The following is a 14,006-nucleotide window of genomic DNA, read 5'->3' on the forward strand; positions in this document are numbered from 1 at the left end:
AATTCTATTTACTCATTAGCTACTCTTTGCAACAAGGCTTTGAAAAAGGAGTGTTCAGTTTGTTTATTGCTGATGGTAGAATGAGCAATCCTTACTTTTCAGAAGCTCTGAGTTTAATGATAACAATGGAAAGCAGGAGTAGTGATATAAAAGGAAATATTTTTTTTATAATTGACAAAGATGTGATGGAATATTTCTTCAGAAATTTTATGAGACAATGCCTCTCTAGCCACACCTTATCATCGAATCACTTTTTGCTAGGGCATTGAAGAGATCTGATTTTTACCAAAAAAGAACAATATGATGGTCTTTAATTGCTTCTAATATGAGGGAAGCACGCATTTCATAATTACTGCTGTGTTCTGCCTAGGGAAACAGGACAGGGCTTTCAACAGCTATAGTCGCTTGTGGATGCATGTGCCACTGCTACTTCAAGTTATTGGATGCATTTGAGCCTCCGAGTTTTTATTCCATTTCAAACATTATCTGTACTTTTCAATAAAGAACCAATGATGTCAGGAAAAAGTCTCCTCTTGACAACTGGTTGTTTCACTCTTCTCTTGTTGAATGATAACACCATATTAACAGAATTTTACTATACTTACAGAAGCAACTAAGACCCTGCGTGTACAAGGCCCGACCTCGGGAGGCAGGGGCACAGCCAACATCTGAGAGGAAGGCCTCTTGACCAGTGGGCAGAGTCTCCATGCCTGGGACAATAGCCCCAGCAACCTGTCAGCAGCCCTGAATGGAAGAGCAAGAAGATGGGATAGAATGTCAATGGAGAAGAATGCCATTTTGTCATTCTGTTTCTGTGTGAAATAAAGTTTGATCTTAATGTTCTCACTCCTGGTTCATTCACAGTAGTCTGCTTTCAGCCACACCCATCCTGCAGCAAAGTCCAGTTGATCAGAGAGCACACTCTACCATGGAGACTCATAGTGCAACTCTGGAACAAGAGGGGATCCCTTAAGTGGGCCTTCCCTACCACCAGGACCTCAACATGGGCTCTAAATCAAGGGTTTGTGGGTGATGTTTCCATCAGCAATGTAAGGAATCTCTCTCCCTTCCCTTCTTCCTCTCTCTCCTTCCCACCCCCTCCTGATTTTCAGCCCAAAGTTAAGAGTGTTTTCTCTTGTTTTGTTATTTTTTTAAAGATCTAGGTAATTACCAAAAAAGAAAACAAAACACTTCTTTGTTAATAGGATGCCTACCAACTTTTCACTAGCAAAAAACATCAAACAACAAAAAAGTTTAAAGAAAATTTAAAATTATCTTTTTGGTTCTAATAATGGTAAAAAGTAGAAATCTAATAGAATAAAAATGATAAGAGATTTTTAATTTTTTAAAATAGGTATTTACTGAGTGCTTATTGGAGCCATTTACCATGCTGCACAGTTTCTGTTTAGAGTGTGACTTAGTCCTCACAACAACTCTGAGGTCCCCAGGACCACCTTTCATTTACAATGAGGAAACTAGCTCCCAGTGCCCTGCTCAGGGTCACATAATTACTACATGACAGAGCTGGCATTCATACGCAGACCTTTTGAACTTCATTACGCCAAGTTGCCATGAGGTATTATTATCAATGTTGGCATTACAAAAACACATTTCTGAATCTGAGATGATCATTATCTCAATACAAAAACCCTTATTAAATATCTTATTGTGTTTGATGCTGTTCTGAGTACAGCTCAGGGTAAACTATGACTCAGTCAAGCACTGGCATTGGCTATTATGCAGCCTGAATCCAAAAGCTGGAAATTTACTTAAGTTATCAACATCCCTGTGTCCTCATCTGAAGTATCCTATCTAATAAAAGAGTAATATGCAATTGATCATCACTCCAACACACAAGATAGCTTCCCCCATATGGCCAAAGATGAATGCCACAAGATGGCCTGTAGGGGAGGGCAGTTGGAGGCAACCAGGCTGGCAGGGGAGGGCAGTTAGGGATGAGCAAGCCTGCAGGGGAGGGCAGTTAGGGTTAACCAGGCCTACAGGGAAGGGCAGTTGGGGGCAATCGGGCCAGCAGGGGAGCAGTTAGGTGTTGATCAGGCTGGCAGGGTAGTGGTTAGGGCAACCGTGGGCAAACTACGGCCCGCGGGCCGGATCCGGCCCGTTCAGCTGCTCTATCTGGCCCACGGAGCCGAAAGAGCAGAGGGTTCTCTTGCTCTCCCCTCCGCTCCTTCACCAGCAGCAGTGTTAACATGTATTAGTTCACACAAACACTCCATCCATGCTTTTGTTCCTGCCCTCCGGTCCAGTTTAAGAACCCATTGTGGCCCTCGAGTCAAAAAGTTTGCCCACCCCTGGGTTAGGGGGTGATCAGGCTGACAGGCAGAAGCTGTTAGGGGAAATCAGGCAGACAGGCAGGCAAGCAGTTGGAAGCCAGCAGTCCAGGACTGTGAGAGGGATGTCCCAGACTGGAGAGGGTGCAGGCTGAGGGACACAGCCCCCCGCACCCCCACTCCCCGCATGAATTTCGTACACCGGGCCTCTAGTTAGGTAAATAATATGCTCACATTATATGTGTCTGGTGAGACTTAAAAGAGTCAATTCCTTTAACTGATAATGCTTAGCACATGGCAACCATTCAGTAAAGGGTAGCTATTATTGCATTACTGGAACACAACTGGGTTACTTTTTGAATTTAACTCTGGGGGAAAATATTTTGTCAGACAAATAGATGTGTTTAACACAGCATATATCCCTTTTGCCTTTGCAGCCATACACATGTTTCTAAGGTTGTAATCAGCTCATATCAAGTGGCCAGTAACAGCTACTCCACGATTTTCAATTCCACAGTTCCCAACCTGGCTGCACATTAGAATAACCAAGGGAGCTCTAGACCATAGGAAGCCAGATCTCTGTGAGTTGTTCTGAGTATCAGTATTTTTCCAAAGTTCTCCATTTATTCTAATGCATCAAAAGGTGAGAACAATTGATTTAGGCCTACTGTGCTTCCATTTAATCCAGGTTTACAATGTTCCTCTTTATTGTCTTTCAAATCTTTTTTTAAATAGGAAGGTTATAAGATTCACAAGGCATGAATGGATGGATGGATGGATGGATGAATGGAGGGACAGATGGACAGACAGTTAACTAAGCATTATATTCACTAGGTTTGTTGCAATAAAAATGAAGAGTACAAGATGGGTATGAATGGCCTTTCAAAGACTTACAAACAAATTATTTACTGAGTCTGACAAGTGAAGGACAGGAATAAGTCAAAGATGACAAAAGTGTTCCAATCTAGGTGCCTAAGGGAATAGTAGTGCCATTAATACAAACAAGAAAACTGGAAGCTGATCTGTGCTTCCTAGTAACTCTAACAACCAGACTGACCCCAAATGCACATAATTTAAGGTATTTCAACAACTGACTGAGCATATGAAATCATTATGGATGTAAAACACTACTAGGACAAACCTCAAATTATTTCATTTACTGAAATATCTGTGGCACCTGCCATATTAACAGGAAAGTACCATTAGATACTCATGGACTAAGCTTGTGAAAAATAAGTGAGAAAACTACAATTGCAGGACTCCTCCCATCAAAAAGAACAGAAAAGAGAGAAATTATTTTCAGAAAGTAATCTTAACTTCTATTTGATTGATGAATTAGAAGCCTGAAACTAGCAAAAGATCTTTATTATGGCAGCTTTTCTGTCTCCTATCTTCCCTAGATGGCATTTCTGAGTGTGTGGAAATACCACTATTAATAAAACCAGATAAAATGAAAGTACTAGCTTTTTTACATAAGTAATATTAACCAACAGGGAGCTTTTGTCAAATTAGCTAAACAGGAATTGTCGCCAAGAAGCCCCTTTTCTGTATGGTTCTGGGTTAGCTTTGTTCAAAGGAGACATTTGTGTGTGAACAAGAAGATGGAATGAAGCAGAGCTATGACTCTCGGGAAGTCAAACAGTGAGATGCAGTGAGTGAGGACTCAGAGGCAAGAGCTCAGGCCTGGCCTCATCCTTCCTTCTTTGGAGAGTAGCTCTCTCCCCCACCGCTGGCCATGTTGGCCTACAGCCACAGGAGGTGCTCTAGGGCAAACAGCCTTCTGTGGGTTTCTTCACTAACTCCCCTCATAGTTCCTCTGGCAGCTGGATGTGCCTGTCCAAATTTCAAAATCCATTCATGGGAGGGGAGTCCTTCAGCCCTGCCTGCACCCTCTTCAATCCGGGTCCCCTCAAGGGATGTCTGACTGCCAGATATCCCTTTAGCAATCCAGTACTGCTGGCTCTTAACTGCTCACCTGCCCACCTGCCTGATTGCCCCTAACTACCCTTACCTGCCGGCCTGATCATGCCTAACTGCTCACCTGCCGGTCTGATCACTTCTAACCACATTTGCCTCTTCCCTCACCACTGTGGCTTTGTCTGCAAGGAAGACTGGATGACCGAAAGATATCCGGTTGATTCAGTCTAATTAGCATATTACCCATTTATTAGTATTGGTTGGACGCCCGATGCATGAAAATTTGTGCAATAGGCCTTACTTCCCCCGGCTGCTGGCACCAGCTTCCCTCCTGCATCTGGGACCCGGGCTGGCTTCCCTCAGACCCTGGCTTCATCTGGAAGAACGTCCAGAAGGATTTCTGGTATAATTTGCATATTACCCTTTTATTATTATTATTATTATTATTATTATTATTATTTTATACCTTTAAATAATAACTTCATTTTTTTTAATTTAAATCTTTATCGTTCAGATTATTACAGTTGTTCCTCTTTTTCCCCCCATAGCTCCCCTCCACCCGGTTCTCACCCTCCCCCCTCAACACCCACCCCCGACTGTCCTCATCCATAGGTGCACGATTTTTGTCCAGTCTCTTCCCGCATCCCCCACACCCTTTCCCCCCCCTCCCCCCGCAGGAATAGTCAGTCCACTCCCTTTCTATGCCCCTGATTCTATGATAATCACCAATTTATTCTGTTCATCAGATGATTTATTCACTTGATTTTTTGATTCACTTGTTGATAGATGTGTATTTGTTGTTCATAATTTGTATCTTTACCTTTTTCTTCTTCTTCCTCTTCTTAAAGGTTACCTTTCAGCATTTATATAATACTGGTTTGGTGGTGATGAACTCCTTTGGTTTTTCCTTATCTGTGAAGCTTTAACTGACCTTCAATTCTGAATGATAGCTTTGCTGGATAAAGTAATCTTGGTTGTAGGTTCTTGGCATTCATCACTTTGAATATTTCTTGCCACTCCCTTCTGACCTTCAAAGTTTCTGTTGAGAAATCAGCTGACAGTCGTATGGATATTCCCTTGTAGGTAACTGAGTTTCTTTCTCTTGCTGCTTTTAAGATTCTCTCTCTGTCTTTTGCTCTTGGCATTTTAATTATGATGTGTCTTGGTGTGGTCCTCTTTGAATTCCTTTTGTTTGGAGTTCCCTGCGCTTCCTGGACTTGTAAGTATATTTCTTTCACCAGGTAGGGGAAGTTTTCTGCCATTATTTCTTTGAATAGGTTTTCAATATCTTGCTCTCTTTCTTCTTCTGGCATCCCTATAATTCGGATGTTGGTACACTTGAAGCTTTCCCAGAGGCTCCTTACTCTATCTTTGTATTTTTGGATTATTTTTTCATCTTGTTTTTCCAGTTGGGTGTTTTTTGCTTCTTCATATTTCAAATCTTTGACTTGATTCTTGCGATCCTTTAGTCTGCTGTTGGAACTCTGCATAATATCCTTTATTTCAGTCAGTGTCTGCTTAATTTCTAGTTGGTTCTTTTTTATAACCGCAAGGGTCTCACTAGATTTCTTGAGGATCTCACTACATTTATCGGTGGTCTCACCAGAGTTTTTGAGGGTCTTACTGAATTTATCGGTGGTTTCTAGAAAGTTCTTGAAAAACCTTTAAAGTGTGGTTTTGAACTCTATATCCAGTAGTTTGCTTTCCTCCATTTCTGTCATTTGTGATCTGTTTCTTTGTCTCCGCAATTTTTATGCTTCCCTGTGTTGGTAGAGTAGCTTTGTGTGCTAGGTGTCCTAAAGGGCCCAGTAGCTGGGCCTCCCTAATTACCTGAGGTGGACACTCTTGGTGCATCCCTTTGTGAACTTTGTGCACAGTCTTGTTGTAGTTAAGCCTTGATTGTTGTAGGTATCACTGGGAGGAATTGACCTCCAGGCCAATTGGCTGTGAAAATCAGCTGTGTCTACGGTGGGAGAACTTCTGTGCTGAAGACACCCTTCTGAGGCAAGACTTGCTTCAGTGGGGCTTTGGTGCTCACTGAGTCTGCCCCCTGAGTGTGTCCCTTATGGATCTGAGGAGTTTTAATCTGGATGGTCCCACTCTGACCACTGGGTACACTGGCTCTTGAAGCTCTAAGGAGGTGCTAATTTAGCCTCTGCCTGAGTCTACCCAGCAGAAGCTATGAAGAGATCTGCAGATACCCCTTCCTTGTTTGGGGTTTGGAGGTGTCCAAATGAGGCCCAGCTGTGAAGCAATGCAAGCTGCTCTGGGGCCTTGGGCCTTCTCTTGGAAGTTCTGGGTCTGTCTTGCCCAGCTGCAGTTTGTTAGGTAATTTTCAAATTGCAAAGGGCCAGGGCATTCATATGCAAAAGCCTCTGCCGAAGCTTAGGTGGGGCGGGGTCTCCGGGAATCAACAGGGTTGAGCATGCAGCTATGGCTGATCCTCAGCCCTGCCCTAAGGGGCGCCAGGTCTCAGTGTCACAGTAATCGCTGCAAGCAGCTTTGAGAGAAAGCTGCCCTCAAGTTTTGAGTTCCACCCTATGCCAGACAGTCCAGTTTCTCCCTGTATGAGTCTGGGTCCCCAGAGACTCACCTGGAACTGGAGTTCAGAGCAGCCGGGGGCTTGTGACTACCTCCCGATTCAAAAAGACAGCCGCCTCCTCAGTTGCCAGCCCTTGCCATGTGCGCCTCCATACCTCTGCACTTTTGCACCTCCTCTGAGTCTCAGTTTGCTTTTCTCTTTCCTTCTAGTTGTAGAATTTCCACTCAGCTAGCCTTCCTGTTGTTCTGGATGATGTCCTTTTTCTCTTTGAGTTGTATTTTTGAATTTGTTGTGGGAGGCAGCAATTTCAGGTTTTTACCTATGCCGCCATCTTGGTTTCTCCCTACCCTTTCATTATATAGGACAGCATGACCCTTGTGCTGGAAGGAGTCATTATTATAAAGAACAATAAGTAAAATTTCCCTTTGCTCTGGACGGTGTCACAGTCTCTATCTCCAGGGGCTGTTCTTTATACAAACAGCTTTGAAAGATAGTCTCAAACTCCCAGCTCCCTGCCATCACCGGCTCTGCCCCTGCCCAGGCCTAACACCTGTGGCAGAGGCATTAGGCCTGAGCAGGAGACCCCCAGCTCCCGCAATCATCGGATCCGCCCCTTCTCCCCGTGATCGCCGGCTCTGCCCCTGCCCCTGCCATCCCCAGCTCCCTCCCTGCTCCCCATCATCGTGGGCTCTGCCACTGCCCAGGCCTAATGCCTGTGACCGAGGAGCTAGGCCTGGGCAGGGGACCCCCAGCTCCCTGCAATTGCCGGCTCCACCCCTGCTCCTGGTGATCACAGGCTCTGCACCTGACCCAACTCCCGCAATTGCTGGCTCTGCCCCTACTCCCCATCATCTCTGGCTCCCTCCCTGCTCCTCGACATCGCTGGCTCTGCTCCTGCCCAGGCCTAATGCCTGTGGCCAAGGCATTAGGCCTGGTCAGGTGACCCCTCAGCTCTGATTGCAGGCTCTGATTGCTGCTGGGCACCTATGTATGCAAATTAACTGCAATCTTTGGTTAATTTGCATACTCATCTGATTGGCTAGTGGGCGTAGGGAAGGTATGGTCAATTTGCATATTTGTACATTATTAGGTAAGATAGAGGCCTGGTGTACAGGTGAGGGCCGGCTGGTTTGCCCTGAAGGGTGTCCCAGATCAGGGTGGGGGTCCCGCTGGGGTCCTTGGCCAGCCTGAGTGAGGGGCTGAGGGCTGTTTTCAGGCTGGCCACACCCCTTTCAGGGTGGGGGTCCCTACTGGGGTGCCTGGCCAGTCTGAGTGAGGGGCTGATGGCTGTTTGCTGGCTGGTCAATCCCCCCAGAGGGGACCCTCACCCCATGGGAGTGTGGCCAGCCTGGGTGAGGGGCTAAGGGCAGTTTACAGGCTGGCCACACCCCCTTCAGGGTGGGGGTCCCCACTGGTGTGCCTGGACAGCCTGGGTGAGGGGCTGAGGGCAGTTTGCAGTCTGGCCACACCCCCTTCAGGGTAGGGGTTTCTACTGGGGTGTCTGGTCATCCTGGTGAGGGACTGAGGGCCGTTATCAGGAATCAGGTATCTGGGATTTATTTAACTTCTATAATTGAAACTTTGTAGCCTTGGTCTGGCTCAAAGCCTTGGTTGCCCCTGGCAACCCAGGTTCCCAGCCCCTCCTTGAGTGGAGGCCTTGCGTGGCTGGAAACAGGTATCTGGGATTTATTTATCTTCAATAATTGAATCTTTCTAGCCTTGAGCAGAGCTCAGGGCTGGCCAGGGTAGGCAGGAAGCTTGGCTTCCTCCATCACTGGGGACAACCAAAGCCTCCTGCTCACTCAAGCTCCATGGCTGCCGCCATTTTGTGATGAAGTGATGGTTAATTTGCATATTACTCTTTTATTAGATAGGATAGCCAGGACACCCAGAAAGAACCTGCATGCCAGAAAGAATACATGGAGGTGAAGATATATCTACCCCCGGCTGCCCTGATAACCACCTTGTGAAAAATCACGAGACCCCTCTCCATTCCCAGGTGAGGAGATCAGGGCTGTTCCATTCCACATCATTGACCACTCACTGGCTCAGGACAGCTTTCCCAAAGCCAGTAAGAAGGTTCACCAATGCTAAACATCACTTCCTAGTGTAAAGGAATATGGGGGGTGGGGGGTGGCGGGAACATGCAACCTAGTTCAGCATCGGGTTAGAACTGTAGTCTTATATGCCAACTCTGAGTGACTTGGGCAGAGCTTCAGAGCCTAACCCCAGGGCCCCGCCATAGCTGACTTGGGCGAAGCTGCGGAGTTGCAGAGCATGACCCAAGGCTCTGCCAAGACTGACTTGGGCAGAGCTACAGGGTCCTCAGGAGCCCGCCACAGGAGGAAACATATAGGTCAGAGCCTCCCTACAAGTTCAGTTCAGGCTTTGGATCCAGAATTCCCCTGGACTAGCAGATCTGCGAAATAAAAGTAAAACTTTCCTCCCTCAGAATGCCAGCTGGTCATTCTCCCGTGCATTCTGCCACAACACTAGATCAGACAGTTCCCCAGGACAGACTATCTCTCCTACTGACCATCGTTCTGTATTCTCCTGACCATTGCCACCCTAGCACTTTCACCGGGTCCCTGAAATGTCTGTCTCATCTGAAGCTACCCCAGTAACTGGGTGGCATCACTAGCATTGTGTCAGTATTTAAGATTCAATAAAGCAAGGGGAAGAAAAGGCATGGCTCTCATGAGTACCCCTAAGTTTTAGCAAAACAATATTGTAGGAAAAGCTTATTTTCATCCTTGGTGGCTTTTCCCCATCCCATCGCTTTCCTTTCACAGTATCTGGCTTTCCCAGGACTCTCCATATTGGACATGAACAATACAGCAATAATTGAAAGACTTAATGAAGGAACTCAACTCATTGAAGCATAAAACAGTTTTTGTTTTAATCAATAGCATTCCCCCAACCCACCTTTGTGAGAGCCCCTTAATAACACCTTGGCCAGATTTCATAGTATTCCAGTTATTCTAAGCTGCAGTGGAGTGGAACTCTTTGAGTATTTAAAAGCTATTGTTGTTAATATTGAAAGTTTGATATCAAAAAAAGTCAAAATGTGTCCCTTCCACTCTTAGCACTCCCTAAGCCAATCCGGACTCTGGAGAAGTGTTGTCTGCTTTTTGTATGGTAAACGCTGACCTTTCCCTCTCTCTTTGAACTCCTTCCAGGTTCTGTCTGGTGTCATCCTAGTTCTCAACCTTGACTGCACATTTGATTCATCTTAGAATTTCAAATTTACCAATGCCTGGGTTTAATACCCAGAGATCCTGGTTGAATTGCTCTCATGGGAGAACTGGACATAAGGACTTTTCAAAGCTCCTCAGGCGATTGTAGCCAAGGCTGAGCACCATTGCTGTGGACACCTACAGACACTCACTGCAGAGGAGAGAGCAGGGAGGGAGATGCTGTCTCAGTGGGAAGGGAATCTGGGCTGATTCCCTCTGGTCTGATGTTCCTGGGTTCTCCTGGTATGAAGGATCCATATAGATAAACTGGTTTCTTTGGAGGAATAGAGCTGAGAGGTCAGCTAATCCTAGCTCTGTCCCCCAATGCTGAGCCCCTCTCCCAATGGTGTATTCCCTTTAACCCCTTCTCTGGGATGGGTGGGCATCAAATGGCTTGAATTCTACCCTCACTACAGTTCTCTTCCACAGGAACCAATAGTAATTTTGGCATGTTTTAAGAGCCGTGGAGAACTGGAATGATAGCTGGTGCCCTCAACTTCTTCTCAGGCACAATAATAATAAGAAGAAAAATAATAATCAATAGCATAATTTATTCAGCACCTCAATGTGTTCTAAGAATTGTATTATTTACTTTATATGTTTTCTTATTTAATTATCATACAATCCTGCCAGGAGGCATTAATCCCCATTTTAAACATGAGGAAACAAAGGCTCAGAGATGTTTCATAGCTGACCCAGCATCACACAGGAAGAGGATAACAAGAGACAGTTGAAATTCAGATCTGACGCCAAAGCAACAACCTCTTAATCATTTTATTCTACCTGAACTCAGGTCCTCCCTTAAATAATATAGCTGTTTTTTGCTAAAGACTTATAGTGCTATAATCCAACAAGGAGACCGATGGTGACAATCCCTGGCTGAAACAGGAAGGCAGATGGAGGAAAATTACTTTACTGCTAACCTGACCCCCACAACAATGAATGAGGCAGTGCTTATGGTCAAAAACACTTTGGACCTGGTACCTACTAGAAATAAAGAGATTTGTGCAGCTCACAGTTTCACCCACTAATCAGAGTCATGTCTCAACTTTCTGTCCCCAGGACCCATTAATCATTTACAGCATATTGACAACGATGTTAACCTGGGGGTCAAGGTAAACTGAGAGAAGCCACCGCTTTCCAATATTGTCATAAGAGTGTACCAAGGAACACGGAAGGCCGATGGACCTTTGGAATTAGCAGGGCTGTGTTGAGACAGCGGTGGCTCAAAGCAATTTCCTGACCTAATAGCCTCAAAGGAAATGTTTACTGAACCTTACTAATCTTTACTGATCTTTATTGACCTTAGAGATGGTCTGTCTGCTACCTGTTAGCCGTGTTTTACTGAAGACAAGATGTATATAAAAAATTGAATAAAAAGTGGATAAGGCCAGGATTCAGTGTGCCTCTCCAAGAGAGATGTGTCCACCTGGGCCCCCATGCCTTCTAAATTCGTATTTCTTGTATAGTATTTTCATTTGTGCGTCGGCCCCTTCTTCAGATCCTGAACCCCATCTGCAAAAGGTTGTGGCATTCTGGTGCCATGAATAGGAATCTGGAGGAAAAAATTAGGCTTAGCAAAAAACGAAGTGAAAAAGGAAAAGTGGAAATTCACCACAAAGGTGGTAAGTTCACTGTACACAAACCCATGCCAGCTTAGAAGTCATGACCGTAAGTAGACGAGGAATGTTTTGATTCAACCAGATTATAATGGGAAGACTTCGAGTAAAAGGCAAAAACATCATTGTAAATTTTTAGCTTGCATGCTCAAGGATAAAGGAATTAAGGTGTCAAAATGTACTCTCTTAAATCAGGCTCAAGGAAAAGGAGTGCCCTTGACATCTTTATCTCTGTGGGTTCTTGTTCAAACTGCAGTATGCCCATTCCTATTGGGGATCAAAATTCTGTAAAACCTAAGGCCCTGGATCCTCTGCCTCTAGTGTAGAAAGGCTCATCCACTAGAGAAAAAGGGGCTAACAGTCCTTTTACAAAAAGACTCTTTAATGCTTTGTCTGACAATTACCATGTGACACCCTGGGACTGGCAGATTTTAGCTAATACAACTTTAGAGGCCAGTCAGTGCTTTGGAGAGCAGAATAGGATAAGATCTGTGAACAACAGGCTGAGATCGGGGCCACATTCTGGCTGTAAGGCCCAGGCAATGTAAAACATCTGAAAGATCCATGAAAAGAACTCTGATTTATTAAGTCTTGTCTACGTTTTTTCCGCGCTGTCTGCTGATTGTTTTATCTGTATTTTTTGTTTGGTTTAATGTGTTTATTGTTCATCTATTAAGCATGTCTTTAATTTCATAGAAAAGTAACAATAGATGGTCAGGCCTTTACTAAATTTCCCCAGAGCAAATGGAATGTGGCAACGGGGAGAAACAATATCAGCGGTACACATGGCCAATAACACAGATTTATAGGAAAACTCCCTAGACAAAGTAGAGGTAAATAAAAAAGGCCCCAGCCCATTAATTACTAGGTCTCCTAGTGATTCTATAAAGTGAACGACCACTCTCAGGAGTGTTCTTAAAAGTCTCATTTTCACCATGTTTTTATTTCCCAGTCCATCATTTGAAATTTGGATAGATGAGACATTTCTCACAATTTAGAAATTAGTCTGCGGTTTCTGTACCTATGAAGAGAAAAAGGCTACCTTAAGAGAAGGCGTGCTCTGCTCAATTTGGGGTGGCTTCTTGGCCCAAGTTTCAACTTTTCATGAATACTATACAATAGGCACCAGACTTTTTTTCTTTAAAAGATGCCAAAAATGATGCAAGGAAAATATACAGGCTATGTTTGGGCAACAAGATTAGTGTTTCTATAATAATGGGTAATTCTTTTTTTTTTTTTTTTAAGACAAGAACTGATTTTACTTGTATGGGGGATATAAAACCAAAAGCAATAAATGAACAAATAAACTCACAGATACAAACAACAGAATGGTGGTTACCAAAGTGGAAAGGGGTGAGGTGCTGGGGTCCAACCCCAGCAGGTCCAGGGGTACCCAAAGGTGTGGACGGAGTCGGCAAAAAAGGAATGACATGGAGACAGCATTCAGTTGATCAGCAGCCTAGCCAGGATCTCTAGCCAAGTTCTGGTTAGGATCTCTACCCAAGTTCTGTCTAGGATCTCCAGCCAAGTTCTGTGTCTAGGTTCTCCAGCCAAGTTTTGTCACCAGGTTCTCTAGCCAGATTCTCCAGCCAGGTTCTATCCAGGTTCTCCTGCCAAGTTCTGTCGCCAGGTTCTGTCCAGGTTCTCCTGCCAGGTTCTGTAGCCAGGTTCTGTCCAGGATCTTTTGCCATGTTCTCTCCAGCGAAGTTCTTCTGTCTCTAGGTTCTGTGTCTAGGTTCTGTGTCCTGTTGTCTTGTTACATCTGTATTTATACCAGTTGATTCCAATCCTATCAATCTCTATTCCAAAGGTTAGGGCATTTCTTATCTCCATTCCAGGGAGTAAAGATTATGTAGCTTAAGCATGATTGTTCGTAGTTAAAGTGATTAATTACCCTCCTGGCACTTAGTTAAGGGGTTTTATTCCCTCCCTAACTTCAGGGGGAAATCCCTACCTGGGGAAACAACCTTTCTCAGAGAGGTGACCTTGGTTAAAACACATAGTGCCAAGAAGGTGAGCAAACATATTAAGAACAGTATGCCATATATGCCAGGTCCCTTGAAACAGCAATGATGGACTGGCTCCCAGCAAATTCCCCCTTTTTTATTTTTTAAAAGCAGGCATTAAAAAGAAAAACCCCAAATGCTCTCTTGTATCCATTTTAAGAGTAGGATTGGCGCTTTCCGCTATTACCTGAGTCCTGATCTATCACCCCAGGGAGAGCTTGCCAATCCTACACTTTCCCGGGGTGGAAAGGCTGCAGTGGGGTTAAGGATAAGGCTCCTTGGGCCTACCTTCTCCCATGCCTTTACATTTACCTTTCCTTCCTCAGAAAAGCATGGACATACTTCTTGTATAAAACGTTCCGTCTGACTGGGCGTAACCTTAATTCCTCTGCTAG

General features: G+C 44.7%; 1 protein-coding gene and 1 pseudogene across 2 annotated transcripts in view; both read left to right on the forward strand.

The window, feature by feature from the left end:
- The window catches only part of LOC308516176 (kininogen-2-like), a 30,710-nt gene extending 29,865 nt beyond the window's left edge, over positions 1 to 845 (forward strand). Inside the window, exon 10 of the mRNA XM_081087019.1 lies at positions 608 to 845. Within this exon, the coding sequence (XP_080943145.1) occupies positions 608 to 688 (81 nt within the window). The 3' untranslated portion in view covers positions 689 to 845. The remainder of the gene's footprint in view (positions 1 to 607) is intronic.
- Positions 1 to 14,006, forward strand: part of LOC308515343 (histidine-rich glycoprotein-like) — a 285,767-nt pseudogene that overhangs the window by 104,601 nt on the left and 167,160 nt on the right. The window lies entirely within an intron of this gene.

Source organism: Myotis nattereri (genome assembly GCF_964212035.1).
Source record: "Myotis nattereri genome assembly, chromosome: 3".
Classification (NCBI taxonomy): Eukaryota; Metazoa; Chordata; class Mammalia; order Chiroptera; family Vespertilionidae; genus Myotis; species Myotis nattereri.